The sequence below is a fragment of the Leptidea sinapis genome, chromosome 37, assembly GCF_905404315.1.
Source record: "Leptidea sinapis chromosome 37, ilLepSina1.1, whole genome shotgun sequence".
Taxonomy (NCBI): domain Eukaryota; kingdom Metazoa; phylum Arthropoda; class Insecta; order Lepidoptera; family Pieridae; genus Leptidea; species Leptidea sinapis.
Window position 1 is genome coordinate 5,445,761 of NC_066301.1, and position 17,190 is coordinate 5,462,950.

Consider the following 17,190-nt stretch of genomic DNA (forward strand, 5'->3'; position numbering starts at 1 on the left):
TTTATAATTATTTATAACGTAACCTTCCTAAAAGGTAGGAGTATTTTCTCCTTTACATTTCGTAATTATAGTCTTTCACGTGGGTATAGTCAAAATTTTGTTTAGAAGCCTCCAATTCAAATAAATTCATTTAGGTCAAATATATCTCAAATGTTATACTTTCTACCGTTTACCACCACTTCGGTAAAGGTGGAAATGTATTTAGAAGAAGTGGCAAAAAACATAAGAATTACTGAATATCTAGAGTAGATGCATCAATCCATACACACTTTTAATAAAATAAGGTATTACGCAAGCATTTTATAAACAATTATAGATTAACTACAATTATTAATTATACTATCTTCGCGCCTCAATAAGGCTACTGAAAACCCAAGCGCTGGCAGCTATTTCGGTCAACGGATCAGCCTTGCTATCCAACGCGGAAATCCTGCCAGTATTCTTGGTACGCTTCCCCGTAATGATAGTTTTAATTTTATGTGGTCGTAGTATAGTAAATATAGTTATTATAGATATAATTGTATAACTTTAATTTAAATACCATGAAGTTTCCGTTGTTAGGATCATCCGGCCACTACAAGTAGCAACTGGTCACAAGCATGACGCATGGACCAGCCATTGGCTTTTAATTTGAAATAAAAAATATACCTTTGTATAAAGAGATGGTTTTAGCTTTATATTTGACATTAAATTTTATTCCTTAATAATTATCCAGGATGGAGCTAGCTCACATAAGATATTAAAAAAGAATAACAAAGAAAATTTTTTTCAAAAATGAATGAAAAAAGCTGTATATTTAAAAATCCTCAGTAAATCTCTAAATCAGTGTTTAGAAAATATGATCCAGTCTTGAATCCTTCATAGAACTAAATTTTCGTTTGAAGTTTTATAAAATGTAAAAATGTTCATTTAATGTCCTCAAATACCCTCTTAAAAGCAATACATTTGATAGAACCCACACAAAAAGTGTAGGTATCTTTTACCAGTGGCTCCTTTGCACCGGATGCCGGCTAGATTATGGATACTAAACGGCGTCTATTTCTGCCGTGAAGCAGTAATGTGCAAGCATTACTGTGTTTCGGTCTGAAGGGTACCGTAGCTAGTGAAATTACTGGGCAAATGAGACTTGACAACTTATGTCTCAAGGTGACGAGCGCAGTTGTAGTACCGCTCCGAATTTTGGGTTTTTCAGTAATCCTGAGCGGCACTGCATTGTAATGGGCAGGGCGTATCGATTACCAACAGCTGCACGCCCTGCTCGTCTCATCCCTTATTTTCATTAAAAAAAATAAAGCTTTTATTATTTCGAAAATAAGAATTACATGTTAATTTGATTTGAAAATCACCCGTATTATTAAGATCTCATAAATATCTCTTACTATAATATAGTGCCTACATAATACTTAGATATTATTACTCGCAATGAAGTATTATTATGTTACAAATGTCCAAAGAATTGTTTAAAAACCTTGTTATATATATATATGTATAATATAAAGAAAAGGTTTATGTTAACTTTATAATATGGGTACCTTTCACACTAGAAATCTGGCATTATCTGTAATAATTAATCTTTTGTAATAAAAACAGATGCATATATTTTTTTGAATTTTTATAACTGTACGTCTGTACCAAGCATCACGCAAAAACTACTACTACAGTAGTGTTAAAATACTTATATTTAAGTGAACTTCCAGTAAAATTCCAGTGAAGTCCCAAACTAATGAACGGATTTTAATGGGGATCACTTCATGGAGTGGAGTTTAGTCCAACTTGAGAGATAGGATAGTTTTTATTTCCAATATTTGTTTTGTACGGACATAATTTCAATGAGGGAATTTATTGACGCACGGTTTGACAGTTCTGCTGTGAAACAATTTCATTATAACAACAGTGAGAATATTTTAACAAACAAGTTTTTTAATTTATTATGTACTTACAGAACAATGTCTGTCGGGTCAGCTAGTTTTAATATATATTTGCAAATATTTCTTTTACTAGTACTATTTAAGGTTTATTTACAAGTAAGGATTTATGCTGTGTTTACCTATAAGTTGATGTTCACTATAGTTTTTAAATTGTATATAGTATTTATTAAAGTCAAAGTCAAAGTTTTTATTTGCATAAACATGTTAGATTGATGTTACATAAATGTACGTACATGTTTGCCACATTTATGACGTGCAAATTTTATAAAATTCATTTCTAAATCATTACTTACAATAATATCAATTTAACAAAAGATTATTAGCAGTATTATATAGTAAATATTCGTCTAATGAATATAAGCAGTTTTTACTAAGGTATATTTTCAATTTAGATGAGAAATTCCTATTTGACGATACCTCTCTTATTATTTTTGGGATGTGATTATAGATTTTTATGCACATACAAAAACAGTTTCTCTGAAATAATGTGGTTCTACAGCAAGGTACTTGTAGTTTGGTTCTAAGCAAGTTTTTGTGAACTATCTGTCGGTAAACCTATACAAATAAATACTTGTAATTAAATACAGTTTTTACCGATATAGAAACTTAAATTATAGGAACTAATTTTAAGGAAATAAATATCTTATGACCGCTATTTTATATTTTATCGTCAACTGTCTCTACAAAAAATATAAAGATACATAATTCTTAATTTCTAAGAATAAGTATTAATTAAAGACATAATTAATGTAATGCATATTATTTATTTCCCTCTTGGTGTAGACAAAGAGGAAGACAAAAGAGGAGTTGGAGTGATATTTTTACTCAAAGAGAGAGATGAGAAGAGCCAGAAATAGAGCGTATTGGAAAGTTTAGGGGAAGGCTTTAGCCACATAGGCAAATACTACTTAATTTATTTATTATAGTTAATTTAATATCTAAGTTAATTTTAAGTATTTTTTTAGAAAAATTGGAAATTGATAGAAATTAAGGCTTGAAAGAGCTCGCTAAGTTTCTTGCGCTCGTTCTCATCAATTCCGACCGGAAGGTAAACTTTGGCTTCCAAATATGTTGTAATACAAGTATCCCAACATAGAGAAATACTACCAATTTGAATTTGATTGCTCTACCATATCATTAATATTTACTACGAGTTACAATATCATTATTAATTAAAAAAATATTTAAGCCAAAGATAAAGCCTTAATAAATAAAAATAAAGATTTTTTTTTAAACTTCCTTTGTTCTTTAAGCAGTAGGGATTTTAAATCTCTACTGTTGACTTGTTAGTGAGTCTTACTGGAAAAATCTGACCGATCTGTTTGAGTCGTTTTGTTAAGTTAAATTCACTAATTTGACAATTCGTAGTAAAGCATTCTAAAGAACAGTCACAGTTTTTTCACATTATGAACGTTTAAATTATTGAAAAATTATAAAACCTTCAAACTTATGAATATCCCAAGGTAAGTCAAGAAATAAACCATGAAAATTTTCGAAATACTAGTTTTTAACGCTTTTTTATAACACTTTTTATTTGCTATTAGGTAAGTGTCTGAATATGAATGTAACTTTTTCTTCTTCTTTCTTTTATGTCTTCTAATTCTTATCTTAACGGTGATAAAAAAACGTTTCTTGTTAAAATTCTACTTTACGTTCAGTTTGCACTTTTTGGTTATTAATTTATGGAAACATTTTATATATTTTATCAAAATTAATCGTTGAATTACTTTCTGCTTTTTTTGAGGACTAATTCATAAGTGTTTGTTGAAGGCTTTTTTAAGAACGGTTTTTATTTTGATAGGGGTAGATACATAAATTATTAATTTCATTTAAATGGTATTCCGGATTTAATATACATTCATTTTAACATATAAAAGTTTGTTATTATTTAAAAATGTCTAAGCAGTAGTTAAATTATTGTTGTTAGTTTTAAAACTTTATAAAAAATTTAGTTTTTAGTTAACAAACGTAGAACAAGGGTTGTTATAGTGATCCGTCGGCGCATTAAGTTTGCGAAAAAATGCGCCTATAGCCAATAGCGTTCACCAACTTGTAGCTTATAACACTTGGGTATTTTTGTATCAAAACTATTAAAACTTTTTAATTATGATAAGAAATACCAAGAAAAGAACGTGGTTTATGTTTAAGAGCATGAAAACATTTGGCTATGCTAGTTAGATCGCCGTAGTTAATATTTGAAGTGATCTAAAGTTTTCGCAACTATTTATCGCCGCCGAGGCTCGGTATAGAGTAAAAACTTTAATTTAAATCGTTTACGCGGCAGACCGGTCTATCAGGTTGTCAAGATAATGAATAACTTAGTGGAGCACGATCGTCTGGGGCCGAACTGACAGACATAACACTAGTCCGGTCATATCTCGGTCGGACGGCGAGTAAGAGCGGTGGTTTGTAAACAATCGCGGCCGCGGGTCCGGCGTCACACACAACACATCACGGTACATTATCAGCATTCACGGCACGGTCGCGGCACTACTGACCTGCCACTCTTGGTGATCACCATTTCGGTGCCCAGCTTGTGGAACTTCTCCCACAGGTCCTTGCCCTCGAGCGTGACCTTGGGGTCGTCGACGACGCCGTCGTCGTCGGGCGGCAGCGGCGCGTAGGGCGGCGGCGGCGGCTTGAGCAGCGGACAGGGCGCGGCCAGCGCTGCAGCCAGCGCGGCCGGCAGGTAGGGCGGCGGCGGCAGGCCCGCCAGCAGCGCCGACACGGAGTAGTCGGGCCGCGGCAGCAGCGGGTGGAAGGCCCCGTCGCGCCGCTCCGCGCCCTCGAAGCGCATGCCGGCGCCGCCCGGGGGCCACGGCGCGCGATCCACGGCCGGGGCCACGCTCATGCGGAGCGCATGGCGAGCGGCTCGGTTGCTCGGCTCGCTGGCTCGGCGGGTCTCTCGGGGCGCCACGCTCGCGCGGCAGGCGTCACTCGACTGGCCGCCGGCGCCGCGCGCGACACCCTCCCGCGGCCAATGGCGGCCCGCCTCGCTACCCCCCCCCGCCGCCGCCCCCCCGGGCGCCCCGCCCTCAGCGGCGCCGCAACACTTGTTTTTTCGTCGCGGCGAGGTGTCCGCCACCAACACACCTCACGATCGCAACCGTCCGCATTCATCCGCCCGAATCAATGCGGTGTAATGCGAATCTTATATTTTTAAGTGGCATTAACCGAACTCTTGTCTACATACATTATTACTGCTTAGTAAACTATCATGTGAGTTATTTCCAGGCTTATATTATGACATAAATAAGAATGTTCAAAATAGCGTATTCTATTCTATATTCTATTCTATCCTAACAACGACTTTGTAGTGATGTCCAACGGTGATCAATTACTATTAGGTAACCGAAACACCCGATTGTCCTCCTGTAAAAAATAATATTAATTCGTTCTCTATTAATAAATAGACACATACACTATAACTTACCTATCTATATTCTTAGATAAATAGATATACCTCAGTAAGATGTTAGGAAAGTAATAATATTATTTTTTCGAAAAACTAGTGAAAGGAGAACAACGTTCGCCGTTGATAATTATTAGTGATACCTACGCCCTGCCCGTTACAATGCAGTGTCGCTCATTTTACCTTCTCCTACGGCGCCCTTCAAAACAAAACAAAAATACTTACATATTACTGCATCTCGTCAGAAAAGGCGCCGCTTCAGTTCATCCTTAGCGTGTAAAGAAGTCTCAAACGAGTAGCTCCACTTATAAATAGTTTTAAAGACAATTTACTAATGTCTCTTTGCGATATCTCAATTCTACAAAAAGTTATAGGTAGGTAAATGTAATTTTCCAATCTCAGGGATCTATAGATCCTTTTTGCTTTTAATAGTGATTTTCATTATTATAACACTAGAAATAAGGGAAAGCTTGTAACTAATTATAGTAGGCTTCATAAGATACATAATAGCTTTAAGAGTAAATGTATACACTTCTATAATAAAGTCCCAGCCACTGTTCAGGAATTATCTATAAATAAATTTAAATGTTTTATAAAAAAGATGGCTCTGTCGTAAATCCTAATACTCCACTGCTGAATATCTAAATGATCGGACGGCCTGGGACTAGATTGTGATTATTTTATAGCGATAGAAATGATTGTACAATATTGTATATTTTTATTGAAACAAGCGCAAAAAAAGAATGCTGCGAGAGTTTCTTGCGCCGCTTCTTCTCTCTCAGAGCGCCATTTGTTTCCGAAGCGGTAGTAGTATCTAGTAGTTATTAGAAATGACATCAAAAAGAATTCTAAAGGAATCAATTTTGAGAAAATAAATGCCTTTTATGCCTTTTATTGTACTTAGACTTCACTCAGACTTTGTAAAACTTAGCTGAGTGTAAGGCTAGGAAAGGTTAATTTCGTTCTTATAGTCATTTAACAGCTGACATTATGTTGAGCTTAAGCTAGAACAGCCCAATGAAAAGATAAATTCGTGTTTTATCACGCGCTAAGTTTAACATAAGTAAAGTCTGAGGAAAGTCTAAGTAAGTTTATCTATAGATGTCAACGTCAGCCCGTCGCATTCGGTTGGAAAATCTTTTCTTCTATAAGAAAGCAGTCCCTTCCTAATAATAATAATAAATTGCAGAAGTTAAGTGCGATGTCGCTAAAAAAATTCTAAACTCTTCTGAAAAATAATTTAAAGTTATTGTTTTTTCATTATACTCCTATCCCCGTGATTTCATAACTATTATTATTTTTAATGATAATTCATAAGTCATCATTTCAAGCGTTCACAATAATAGTATAGTTAATTAACTAGTTATTTTTAGCGTTATTTTATTTATTATTTATATTGATTTCAGATATATATCAACCTGCCCTCAGAAATAAGAAACGCCAAAACATTGACTTCTTTTAAAGCGAGCCTTCAAAGGCACATACTCAATAATTATGAAATGTTTTATGTCTTATCTGTTTGCCTTACATTGAATTGCAGTCTGTACCTACCAAAATCATTGTTGTTAAGTACCAACTTTAATTTGTAAAAAATTTAATTTCTCATTTAAGTGACAATAGGTCTTAATGAGAATAAAGTTATTTAAACCTAATATAGGGTTATTGTTGTATAGCCTGCCGATTCTTCTTAACAGTGTCATAGGTATGTAGTGATAAACATTTAATTGACAATTAAGATCTCAGGTATAGGTAAGTACGTACAATATAGTATATTTTTTGTATTTTTCTACGGTTCTACATATTGCGCATCTATATAATTCTTTATCCTAGTCATAAAATACAAAATAATATATCAAACAGGTTATTAGGTTATTGCAATAAATAAATATAAAAAAAAAATGAAGGGAAGGGTCACAGCTAACTGTCTAAACTAGCTTAGCTGAAATTTTGACAGATATTAAATAAGCTATAAATTAGTAGTAGCTTATTGCCATCATGACAATAAATAAATGGAAAATTCTAATAAGACGGACAGAAGAAAATGTTTATTACAAGTGGATATGTGTTTTTTTTTCCTTTTTTCAATCAATTTCATTTCAATTTCAAATCTGAAAAGCCTCGCGATTTCAATTTTGTATATTTTCTATATTCTTATTCATTTGAAGAGTTAGTAGAAAATATGTTTTGATTATCCAGGTGCCTGCAGAAATTATTTATAAAGCGTGGCGCCTCAATGGCGATATTTAAAAAAAAACACACAGGTTATTTAACCGTAACCAAAAAAATATTCTCAGTAATAAAAAATAACTACTTACTATATAAATTTTCCAAAATATCATTTTGGAACACCCTGTAAGTAATCTAGTAGCCGGGTGCTAGCGTACGCACTTACATCTACTTGTGCGGCCACGTAAAGGTGATTAAAGACTTTTATTTGTATGATTGATTATTTTCTTTAATTATCAGATTTATTTTTTATGATTAAGATTGAGTACGCTGTACAAATGGCAGTGGGCAGGGCACATAGTTTGACGAACAAATGGCCGGTGGGGCCTCAATGGGTAAAGTCCTCTAATGGCAACCAGAAGACGCAGTGTTGGTAGGCCCCCACAAGATGGACCGACAATCTTGTCAAGATCGCCGGAATACGTTGGATGAGGGCAGGACGCCGCAGGATCGACCGTCGTGGAAATCTTTCGGGGAGGCCTTTGTCCAGCAGTGGACGTCTTCCCGCTGATAATAATAATGATAGAAAATTTATTGAATTAGGCGTTGCTTTGCGGAAATCAATAATTATACAAATGATTTTAGTTTTCTTTAGTGTTAATTCCGCTGATGACGCTGTACAATTCAAAAAAATCTATTAAAAAGGATTTTAAATATTTGATTGAACGTAAAACTCTACCTTCAAAATAGAAATGTATAAGTTAGATAGGCCTGAGGGCCGTCGCTCTGTTCCCAAAATCTGGTATCAACCACATAGAGACCATTTAATTATTCGTTTGAATTTTCTACGTTCGTATTTTAAAAGCATATACATCGCCCATTAAAGAGTAGTAAGCATGACAAGTGAAAGATAAAAAAAAAATAGTTAAAAATACGATTGTATATTGAGCCTTAACTAATTGCATAGAGATTTTAAAATCTTTTTAAGTAATAATTGTAAACCAATTACAACGAATTCGTAATGCTTGTCAACATATATATTCTAGCTGACCCAGCAAACGTTGTATTGCCGATATTAAAATCGCGATACAAAAGTAACTGTTGATCGTAGATGGGTGAAAATTTGAAGTTGTATGTATTTTTTAATGCTGACTCATAATCAAACAAATTAAAAAAAAAGCCAAAAAAATTAAAAAAAATAAATTTCGTGTGGACCACCCTTAACATTTAGGGGTATGAAAAATAGATGTTGGTCGATTTTCAGACCTACCCAATATGCTCACAAAATTTCATGAGAATCGGTCAAGCCGTTTCGGAGGAGTACGGGAACGAATATTGTGACACGAGAATTTTATACATAAGATTATATAAAAATGAATTGCTGTTCGTTAGTCTCGCTAAAACTCGAGAACGGCTGGACCAATTTGGCGAATTTTGGTCTTGAATTATTTGTGAAAGTCCAGAGAAGGTTTAAAAGTTTGAATAAATATGAAATAAATAATATAAAAAAAAAATCAACAATTTTGATTTTCCTTTGATGTGTCCCCCGTCGTTCAAAACTTAAATTGAAAGAATAGTTTAAAATTAATAACTAATTAGAATTTATACCTTTCTAACTCTCTCAGGAGGTAAAAAATAAACTTAATTTTTTATACAGAACAACGTCTGTCGGGTCAGCTAGTTGTAAATAAATATGTTTGTTTGTTTGTTTGTACTTTAACATCTCATCTAAGTTTAGGTATCTGTACAATATTATTATGAATATCTTTAAATTAGAGAAGGTACCTACCAATATTTTTTCATATATTTTTTTTGTGAAAAATAGCAAGGGGTGATCAATACACAAATCTATATATAATAATCTAAATCTATATATTTATATAATTACATTGCACTTAAATATATATATCCGTATATAGCCGTACCTGACCCACATGGCCTGACCAACGATCGGTTCGGTAGGCGCCTCAAAGTCAAAGTTTTTATTTGCATAAACATGTTAGATTGATGTTACATAAATGTACGTACATGTTTGCCACATTTATGACGTGCAAATTTTATAAAATACATTTCTAAATCATTAGTAACAATAATATCAATTTAACAAAAGATTATTAGCAGTATTATATAATATATAGTCAAGTTTTTAGTTGAAAATATTCGTCTAATGAATATAAGCAGTTTTTACTAAGGTATATTTTCAATTTAGATGAGAAATTCCTATTTGACGATACCTCTCTTAGGTAATAATAATAATTTTGTACGATTGACTATGCGATACACCATCGAACAAGGTCCGGACCGCGTACGATGGTTTGGTTGACCAAATCCGATCATGTGTTTGGGCTATAAGCATTCAACACTCTGGATATTGACGGACTTGTGCAGTAGTGGTGTGTAAAATGACGAATAATCAAGAATCTCATATTAAAAATTGGTCGCCATAATCTTTATTTAGAAACAACAATTAAAAAATAACCTATATATTTGTATTGGTCGGTAGGTAGTAAAGTTTAAGTTTGTGGAGAAGCTACCATAGTTAAATATTATAGCTACATCTTAGTTATTTCACGTCTGCCTTTCCGATTAATACTAAATCACTACTTACTGTCTTTCTACTTACTACTAGCCGTCAGAGCGCTCTAACGAACAGAGCCAACCTTCCGACTGACGCATCGATCATAAATATTGATTTGTCTTGTTCAACTCTCAGGTTGTGGCTCCATATTTAGAACTACTTTACAGTTGATAACCTGCTCAACCCCAATAATTGCATATTAGGACATTGACTTGAGATGTCACTTTACTTTCTACTTACTTTCTTGTTAAGATTTCTAAAGTGATCACCTACAGCAAATATCCATATTATTCATTTCCACAGTACATTTTTTTTATAAAAGTTTATGTAACAACAAGCTGAAGCCCCGAATGTGTATAGATTCATATCCAATGACGATCGTACAGAGGTTCATAATCGGGAGCACGAAATAAGGCATTACAACATTTAATTTTGTGCACAAAATGTTAATTACAAGCTGTTTTAGAACACGTGTTTGTTCGCAGAGTTTTACGCTTTTTATTCAAGTTTTACCGAGTGTGTCTCTACATTTTAAAACTTTAATAATGTTTTGTTTCTTTAAGCATTTATATATTAAATATTTACAAACTTTTTAATACAACTGGCTTAGATGATTTATACGTCTAGATAGACTATGACAGCTGTGAAAATGTCGAAAAAAAGAGTTTAAAACCAAACTCTTTTTTGAGCAATGCACGCACACTAACACAAAGTGTCAGACGTAGCTTGCCACGCATACTAAACTAATATTCCTGGCCTGTTTTTATCGGTTTTCTAACAGCAAGAGACTCTATCTAGACGTATAAACTATCTTACGGCCGTTTTAAATCACGTATCTCTAGTTACGGATACATTTCTGTGACAGTTTAATCACAAGATCTTATCTATCCATAGTTATAGTCCAATGCTTTGTGTCGATAGGTTATTGAAAAGTAATTAAGCGTAAATGGATAGATTTGTCTACTTCTAGTAAGTTAAACTAAGGATAGATTATTGAAAACGGCCGTAAGACAACAGGTAACGTAAGTTAGTTCCAAGCAACAAACTTAATAGGATACTTAGTACTTAGTTGTATATTAATTCCATGCCTAAGATTACTCTTTTTAAAAAAACGGTTATAAATTCATCCATCAATAAACGACTTCGGAAATGACAAAAAAGAAACAAAAAACCTCCTTCTTATGGGATTCGGATGAAAATTTGTGATTTTTATCAATATTCAATAAATCGTGTTCGATAATTTAATTACAAATGGCTTAATTTATGTATGTGGCTCCTTTTTTTGCTAAAAGAAGGGGCACGCTTTTCTTTTAAAGTTTCATTTGAAACAAGAAATATTTAGAGTTACCTATTGTTAAGTCTAGAGCATTCTTCTTTGCGCTAATTAAGTATCTGAACTGTTTTAGTAGAATTTTAGTTAATCCTTACAATCCCTTGAATAAAATCTAGAAATATATCTCAATTCGTAACCATAGTAGAGCAGATGATAAGGAAAATAATATCTTCCCATAACGCCAAGCTCAGTACTTTATATTTCTCTAAAAATCAATAAAGCATCACAAATTAATAATTAACTATACTTCGATAAGTAAGTACGAAACATAACAAGACCAGTAATTACTACTCACAGTAAAAGTTGGAAAGTGTTCGCCCCATTCGAAACTATTTCTACTTCTCTGGTAATACATAGTACTCTTGATATTATAAAAGTTAATGTTATTGTGTCTATTGGTCTGTTTCCTTTCCACGGTAAAACTATCCAAATAATTTTGATGACACTTACAGGCATTGTCTGAGCGGCACTACAATTCATTCGTCATTTTGAGACATAAGATGTTAATCATCTCATTTGCCCAGTAATTTCTAATTATTGCCCGGTTAATCATAATCTAGCCGGCATCATCTGCAAAGGAGCATCCCACTGGAAAACTGGTTGTGTCTTTGGGAGCGCGAATAACTAAATTTTAGGCAGTATGTCTGCCTAATGTCGCAAATGTAGTGTATTAATATAAAATCGATATCAATAAAAAACATGAGCTAGTCTTACCATATTTTTTACTTTTGGTGAAAATATTCATTTGATAGGTATTATTAATGGTAATTACCAGCCGTATTCACATCCTTAGTAATAAGTGATTATCTTGTGGTCTTAATACGGATTTAATAACCGTATTAGATCACTGAATATTTTGTGCTCAGATCATTCTTTCCTGAAAAGCGCCATCTGTTGACAAGTAGTCTCCTCATTTATTTATTACTGATAAATTCATTGAAGTACAATGTTGTTTAATGTACGTCATAGGATAAATGGCATGTTTTCGTGAATCGACAAATACTGTATGAAACAATTAATATAGATTTAAATAATAATATGTCTTAGATTTGATGTCTATCACGTGAGATAGATTAACTACTTTTCACAACTATCAAGTAAAGAAACTGAGTTACTGGAGCGGTCTTCTCGGTTATTTGTATGTTTTAATTGTATTTATTTGTTTTAACTAAATGCTAAATAGTGAAGTCACACGCCAGTTGCTCTAATTTACATACTTAAACTCTTCTCACAGAAAGCCAAAGACCGCTCCATACATACTGAAAGGTTAAGGTGAATCGCAATAATAAGTACTATAAAAGATGTTGATAGTAAAAATGACATTTACTTGATAGTAAATAATGCGTCCTACCCATAAGCACTGGCTTTCAAAATTTAGCTCGTCATCTTAACACATTAAATGTTAAATCTTAGAAGACCACTAGTTTCATTAGCAATTGCCTCCTTCCGTTCTTTAGTGCTAAATAGAACTGCTTCGTGGCAGGCTAAATATTAATTTAAAACAACGCATATGCATCTTGACGTAGAGAGATATTCCAAATTATGTAATGATAATCTTCAGTTTGAATTCAGCTAAGTTTCTAGCACCAACGTCTCCATTCACCAAGAACTTGGCATAAAACAACGCCTTTCGGTGTTAGTACAGAGACGCATGCTTAAATTCACGGATGCGTCTCCCAGTGGGATAGTGAGTCCATTGAGCGCCTTGTCGTGCAGGGCAAAGTGGAACCAGGGGGCGAGGAAGGTCGCCCATGCAATGGACCGACCAAATTATGTCTGCTGTGGGCGCTCCACTGAACGAGTGTATCAGACTGTTGGCCAGCATGGAAAAGTAGCGAATGCTCGTGGGACGAATCACATCTGCCCCAAAAGATGTCACTTCGTGATGACCACGACCACTCTGCTTCTTAGCTCTCTTGTGTAACGGTGAAGAAGAAGAAGTTTCTAGGGGCCTCATCATTCGATATTGTAAATAATAAAAGCAAAAAATTTTCGCATAATAATGCTTAATTTGAATAATTTTCGTAGACAAATATGCAGTGTTCCAAGAAATAAGCTAAACACATAACCCAATTGCTGCAGAGACAGATACTCGTACGTGTGCATCAAAAAGAAAATTGTTTTTATTTATCATGAAGGTATGGTTTTTTATTCGTAGCCAGTGTAACATAATCTCTGCACAATGCATCTGCTTTAAATTAAATTTTTACTCTCACTTTGTCAAATGAAAGATAATATGGATGATGCAGGATGTACAGGATGTCGGCTAGATTATGAGTACCACAACGGCGCCTATTTCTGCCGTGAAGCAGTAATGTGTAAGCATTATTGTGTTTCAGTCTATAGCAAATTAATGGGCAAGTGAGACTTAAAATCTTATGCTCCTAATATGGTGACGAGCGCAATTGTAGTACCTACCGCTTAGAATTTTTGGGTTTTTCGATAATCCTGAGCGGCAGTGCATTGTAATGGGTAGGACGTATCAATTACCATCTGCTTAACGCCTTGCTCGTCTCGTTCCTAATTTTAATTGAGGGCTCACAGCCAACGGACGGTATTTAAACTAAATTAAATTTCAATAAATACAGGTTTAAAAATAATGATACGATAATGATATTTAATTACACGTTATATAAGTAAGTTATGCTGTATAATAATATTTTCATTGGTTGTATTTAATATGTAGGTACTTTCTTTATTACAGTATTGTTTTGACGACATCAGGAATCCAGTGTTTAAGCGCTGGATCTCTGTTCACATGGACAAGAACAAAAAATGACTGCACAAATTTGTGCAATATTTATATAGTTTTAGTAAGTCTAATTTTACTTTTAACTTGGCACCCCTTTACAGTGTTCATAATTTTTTGTAACTATGGGTTTTATTATGCCTGAAATAAATACCTTTTATTTATTTATATTTTATATTTATTACTACAAACGTAAAATAGCACGAAGAATAATTATTTTACGGATATTTGTTTCGTTACGCCAAAGAAGAATAACTCTTTGCATGCCTAAATAAGTACAGACTTTTTTTTTATCATGAAGGCTTATTATATGCATGCAGTGTAACATAATCTCTGCACAATATATCTACTTAATCAAAAAACATCTTTGAAACGAATTTTTTACTCCCACTTTGTTAAATGAAAAAGAATATACATTTTATTTTGTGGTAAGGTAAATATATAGATCTTATTTCTCCCCACTATCTGATGAAGTAGGCTTTCCTGCGCAGTGGTTTATTAAATTAGGTGTTGGGTAAAATTGTTGCTTTTGTAAGGTTTCTAAGTCACCGTAAACTAATGTGTGATCGCTGGCAAACATCACGTGCGTTTACATCAGCTTGTGTATGCCTTTAGTACGGTGTATATGGTTTTACAAGATGGTTCCAGAAAATATGAATAACAAATGTGTTAAGGAATTTAAAATAATTCTTAAAAAACGGTAATTTGGTAAAGGTAACGGTAGATTGGGAAAGAAGTGACCACCTATATTCTGACGAAATTTTATAAAAACAAAAAGAAAACTGATTTTCTTGCACCGTTCTTCTCAAGTCTAAGGCATATCATATATCTATATATCAACGACCTGTATAGCCGAGTGGTTAGCGATCCTACCTACTAAGCTAGAGGTCCCGGGTTCGAATCCCGGTAGGTGCAAGCATTTATATGATGAATATGGATGTTTGTGTCCGAGTCATGGATGTTTAAATGTATTTATGTATGTTTATAAGAATTTATGTATGTTTAAGTAAGTATATTGTATTAAATATATCATTGTCTTGTAACCCATAACACAGGCTATATATGCTTAACTTGGGGCAAGATAATTTGTGTAAAAAGTGTGTCAATATTATTATTAGTATTATTATCTATATAGTACCAGTAAGAATACTTACTTACTATTCTAATTTACCAGTGGGAGGCTTCTTTGCACAGAATGCCGGTTAGATTATGGGTACCACAACGTCGCCTATTTCTACCGTGAAGCAGTACTGTGTATGCATTATTGTGTTTCGGTCAGAAGAGCGCCGTAGCTAGCGAAATTACTGGACAAATGAGACTTGACAATATGTTGTTTTTTTTGAAGTGATAACCCTTACTTGTAGGATGAATACACAAATAAAATTTCAAAAACAAAATTTTATGAACGATGCGGGATTCGAGCCCACGACCTCCGGCGTTCCGTGCCGGTGCTCTAACCTAACCTCAGTAGGTTAGAGATAATGAATAATATGATAAAATATGTTATATTTTTAAAGTGATAACCCTCACTTCTAGGATTAATACACAAATAAAATTGAGGAGGTCGTGGGTTCGAATCCCGCATCGTTCATAAAATTTTGTTTTTCAAATTTTATTTGAGACTTGACAACTTATGACTTAAGGTGACGAGTGCAACTACTAACAACGATTAGAATAGTAAGTAAGTAGGTATTGTTAGTGGTGCTATAGAGATATAAGAAAATTGTTGCCTCAGACCTGAGAAGAACAGGTGCAAGAAAATAAGGCAAGCTTCTTTTTGTTTTAAAGGAACATTATTTTAAAATTTACTTGCGCGTGGAGAAAATTCATAAACATGACGGTGGTGTGGCCAGGTGGTGAGGATAATACTTGGGCACGATGCGCCGTGCGAAGGTGGAATTCACTCTAAAACTTGCAGTCAATCTACTCTTTCTCTATCTCTAGATGAGTGAACCTTTCCTTTTAATACCTTCTTCGTGACGAGACTTGCAAGACGTGTAAGAGATGGTAACTGATACGCCCTGTCCAGTACATGCAGTGCCGGTCTAAATTCTTGAAAAACCCAAAACTTTTTAAGCGGCATTCAATATAGACAAATCACGTCATATAAAACAAATCCGAATTATAAACATGACACATATTACACCATTAAAAGCTTCGACTGCTGTATCTATGCATTGCCGCATTTACTTCAGTTGTTCAAAATATTCTTGGGCAATGAGCAGCAATGTAAAACATCAAATCAGTTGGTTACGTATGTTGAATTTAGAACCCGATTCGAGCAGTGACAGTTGACGCATGATTAACGAGATAGTGTGCTTACAGTGTCTTTAAGCACACTTTTGCCGTTCCGCTATCAGACTGCGAATGATATGTATATCTGTATGTGTAGACAACGTCATTGGCTGGTCATTTTGAGAGATGTCAGATTTCATTAGATAAGAAATAATACATAATAAAAAAAATAATAATTATAAAGCCTTTATTACAGTTAACAAAACATAAAAATTTACTTACTAACTAATAACTATAAAACATTTTAATTAATTAACTTATCCTACATAACTATATTATTAACTTAATTATTTGCAGTAACTTTTAAACAGTCTGTGTCCTCTTTCTGTTAACTGTTTGTCCTTCGACAAAGGCCTCCTCCAAGGTCTTCCATTGTTTCCGGTTCCTTATTATTCTAGTCTATAGTGGTCCTCCTATCTGTTTCAGTTCATGCTCCCATCGTATGAACTGTCTTCCTCTATTCCTTTTATCTCCTCTGGGGTACCATTCAGTTATTGCTCTAGTCCATTTTGGTGTTTGATCCCTCATAAAGTGGCCTACCCATCTCCGTTTTAAAGTGCGTATTATTTTCTCTATACTTTTGAACTTAGTGTTTCCTTTGATCCGCACTTTGTCGTAAAGTGCCAAGAAGGAATAATACAAGCGTCCTTTAAATCAAAACAAAGTACATTACTTACAACTTGGGAGCAAAAAAGGTGCCTCTATGGTGATCACCTAGCCAACATCCTG

At 34.1% G+C, this 17,190-nt stretch overlaps 2 protein-coding genes across 9 annotated transcripts in view; one reads left to right on the forward strand and one right to left on the reverse strand.

The window, feature by feature from the left end:
- Positions 1-4,725, reverse strand: part of LOC126975748 (optomotor-blind protein-like) — a 144,800-nt gene extending 140,075 nt beyond the window's left edge. For 7 of the 8 annotated variants that reach the window (XM_050823774.1, XM_050823773.1, XM_050823770.1 and 4 more), the window contains exon 1: positions 4,427-4,725. In XM_050823774.1, the coding sequence (XP_050679731.1) occupies positions 4,427-4,725 (299 nt within the window). The remainder of the gene's footprint in view (positions 1-4,426) is intronic. The other variant, XM_050823775.1, reaches the window with a different exon arrangement.
- The window catches only part of LOC126975738 (zinc finger protein 573-like), a 358,061-nt gene that overhangs the window by 334,555 nt on the left and 6,316 nt on the right, over positions 1-17,190 (forward strand). The gene's annotated exons all lie outside the window — the stretch shown is intronic.